The 3,112-nt window shown below is 45.1% G+C and overlaps 1 protein-coding gene across 1 annotated transcript; it reads right to left on the bottom strand.

Moving 5' to 3' along the window:
* Positions 1 to 395: 395 nt before the first annotated feature.
* Positions 396 to 1,619, bottom strand: LOC121287372 (P2Y purinoceptor 1-like). Its single transcript, XM_041205179.1, has one exon. The coding sequence runs from the start codon at positions 1,541 to 1,543 to the stop codon at positions 590 to 592; it is 954 nt and encodes a 317-aa protein (XP_041061113.1). The 5' UTR covers positions 1,544 to 1,619; the 3' UTR covers positions 396 to 589.
* Between the last annotated feature and the right edge of the window lie 1,493 nt (positions 1,620 to 3,112).

The following is a 3,112-nucleotide window of genomic DNA, read 5'->3' as shown; positions in this document are numbered from 1 at the left end:
ATCTCCTCATTTTTGAATAATTAAGAAAGCACTAAGAGCAGAGCCAGCTCACAAAATGTTAAATATTATTAAAAAGCATGTTAAAAGCTAGTTCTGTTTAAGTGGAATGGCACATGATAAACTACAGACTTCAACGAGGGTTTAGTTAAGAGGTCTAACACGTAAAAACCTATTTACGTTGCGCATTTAGTCGTTCTATTTATGAAACTTGCTGCACGCAGCTTAGTCGAAAGGGAAGTTCAAACATTTACGTTTTTACCAACAAGCATTTACCAAGTAGTTTGCTCCGGCATAGGCCCGGTTATCAAAGTATATTACAGTATATCAAAACGAGGGAGTCACCCAATGCCAGGGTACACAGATGATGCTTCACTTTATACATGCATAGATATACAGATTTTAAATATATACAAAGAACATTAGTTTACTAAACATTTAAAAATATTTCAATATTGCAGTTGAACAGGAACAGCGCTAAGCTTGAGCAAAATACTTTTGGAAACATTCTGAACAATTCCCAATTACATTGTACAATAGTTGAAGAAGTGCTATATGGAGCTGTGCAGTATTTATAGACCAGAAGATAATTTCATCTTCCGAACTTTTCGATTCGTGACTTCATATCATCTCGGCCCAGAAAGTAAATGAGCGGATTGATGACGCTGTTCAAACTGGCCAGGGCCCTAGACACTTGATACATTAGGTAAATGTTCTTGAAGACTTGAATGCACTGACCTTGGCTTTGTAAATATCTCGAAATCAAGTTGCCGTTTCTCAGAAAGTGGTAAGGTGTGAAACAAAGAGAAAACAAAATGGTGACAATCAGCACAAGCTTGAGGCAGCGGCGACGCAACTCTTGGTCCACGCTGTTATTTCTGATGAGGACCAGAACAACTTGGCTGTAACAGCCCAGGATAATTAGAAAGGGAGTGAAGAAAGCAGTCACAGACAGGGTGAGATTATACTTGATGTAGCCCTGCAGTTCCTCTTTCATTGTACTGTCAAAGCATGCTGTGCCATTGGCGTTCGTTTTGGGAAAATATAAATCCACCGAGGTTTGGGTTAGAACCAGCCCCCAGACCAGGACACTGATCAGGACCGAGTGACGGTGTTTCCATCTGCCCTTGACCTTCAAGGGGTGCACGATCCCCATGTACCGCTGCACACTGATACAAGTGATGAATCCGATGCTGCCGTACAAGTTCAGGTGGAAAACGAGCCTCGTTATTCTGCAAAACACTTTCCCAAAATTCCAGTAGCTTTGACTGGCATGGTACACCACTAGGAAAGGCAAGGTGATGACATACAGGAGATCAGCCATTCCCAGGTTAAAAAGGAACACGGTCATGCCGGTCCATTTCCTCCGAGTCAAACAAATGGCAGCCAAAACCCAGCAATTCCCCAGGAAGCCGATTATGAACACAATGCTGTACACAACAGGTAGCAACTGAAATGTAAAATTCTTGTTCACTTTACAGTAAGTATGGTTGGCTGGTACGGTTGTGAATGGCACAGGAAGGAACATGGTGCTTTTCTCCGCCATGATCACTTTACAAGTTACAAATTCAGAGAAGCTCCTCGAATGGCTGATTCGACTTTACCCAGTAAGATAAATAACTTTGGCGATCAGCGAGCTGCCCCCTAGCATTTCCTCCGAGCTGTGATTCTGTAAGTCACCACTTTCCTGCGGCGCTGAAAGTTTGTACCAAGTGTGAGTGAATTTGACAGCGTGTTAAATCCAAACGGATGGTCATTTAGCGGCGTGAAGGAAGTGATAAGCCCCTTATAGAAGTTACCGAAGTTGAAAAGATTGTTTTGGTGTAAAGATGAGAGTGTTGTTATATCCAGTAATAAAAACAAAAAACTGCGGATGCTGGAAATACAAAACAAAAACAGAATTACCTGGAAAAACTCAGCAGGTCTGGCAGCATCGGCGGAGAAGAAAAGAGTTGAAGTTTCGAGTCCTCATGACCCTTCAACAGAACTAGGCGAATCCCAGGAAGGGGTGAAATATAAGCTGGTTTAAGGTGGTGGAAGAGGGGTGGGGGGGGGAGGGGGGGGTGGTGTGGTTGTAGGCAAAAGCAGTGATAGAAGCAGATCATCAAAAGATGTCACAGACAGCAGAACAAAAGAACACATAGGTGTCGAAGTTGGTGATATTATCTAAAGGAATGTGCTAATTAAGAATGGATGGTAGGGCACTCAAGGTATAGCTCTAGTGGGGGTGGGGGGAGCATAAAAGATTTAAAAATATTTTAAAATAATGGAAATAGGTGGGAAAAAGAAAAATCTATATAATTTATTGGAAGAAAACAAAAGGAAGGGGGAAGAAACAGAAAGGGGGTGGGGATGGAGGGGGGAGGTCAAGACCTAAAGTTGTTGAATTCAATATTCAGTCTGGAAGGCAGTAAAGTGCCTAGACGGAAGATGAGGTGTTGTTCCTCCAGTTTGCATTGGGCTTCACTGGAACAATGCAGCAAGCCAAGGACAGACATGTGGGCAAGAGAGCAGGGTGGAGTGTTGAAATGGCAAGCGACAGGGAGGTTTGGGTCATTCTTGCGGACAGACCGTAGGTGTTCTGCAAAGCGGTCGCCCAGTTTACGTTTGGTCTCTCCAATGTAGAGGAGACCGCATTGGGAGCAACGAATGCAGTAGACTAAGTTGGGGGAAATGCAAGTGAAATGTTGCTTCACTTGAAAGGAGTGTTTGGGCTCTTGGACGGTGAGGAGAGAGGAAGTGAAGGGGCAGGTGTTACATCTTTTGCGTGGGCATGGGGTGGTGCCATAGGTGGGGGTTGGAGAGTAGGGGGTGATGGAGGAGTGGACCAGGGTGTCCCGGAGGGAGCGATCCCTACGGAATGCCGACAGTGGGGGTGAAGGGAAGATGTGTTTGGTAGTGGCATCATGCTGGAGTTGGCGGAGATGGCGGAGGATGATCCTTTGAATGCAGAGGCTGGTGGGGTGATAAGTGAGGACAAGGGGGACCCTATCATGTTTCTGGAAGGGAGGAGGAGGTGTGAGTCCGGATGCGCGGGAGATGGGCCGGACACGGTTGAGGGCCCTGTCAACGACCGTGGGTGGAAAACCTTGGTTAAGGAAGAAGGAGGACATGT

The sequence above is a fragment of the Carcharodon carcharias genome, chromosome 14, assembly GCF_017639515.1.
Source record: "Carcharodon carcharias isolate sCarCar2 chromosome 14, sCarCar2.pri, whole genome shotgun sequence".
Classification (NCBI taxonomy): Eukaryota; Metazoa; Chordata; class Chondrichthyes; order Lamniformes; family Lamnidae; genus Carcharodon; species Carcharodon carcharias.
Note: the sequence above shows the minus strand (reverse complement) of the source record. Positions and strands in the feature narration are given on the sequence as shown.

Coding starts and splice junctions, on each gene's coding strand:
- LOC121287372 (XM_041205179.1), bottom strand. CDS start 1,543: ATGGCGGAGAAAAGCACCATGTTCCTTCCTGTGCCATTCACAACCGTA.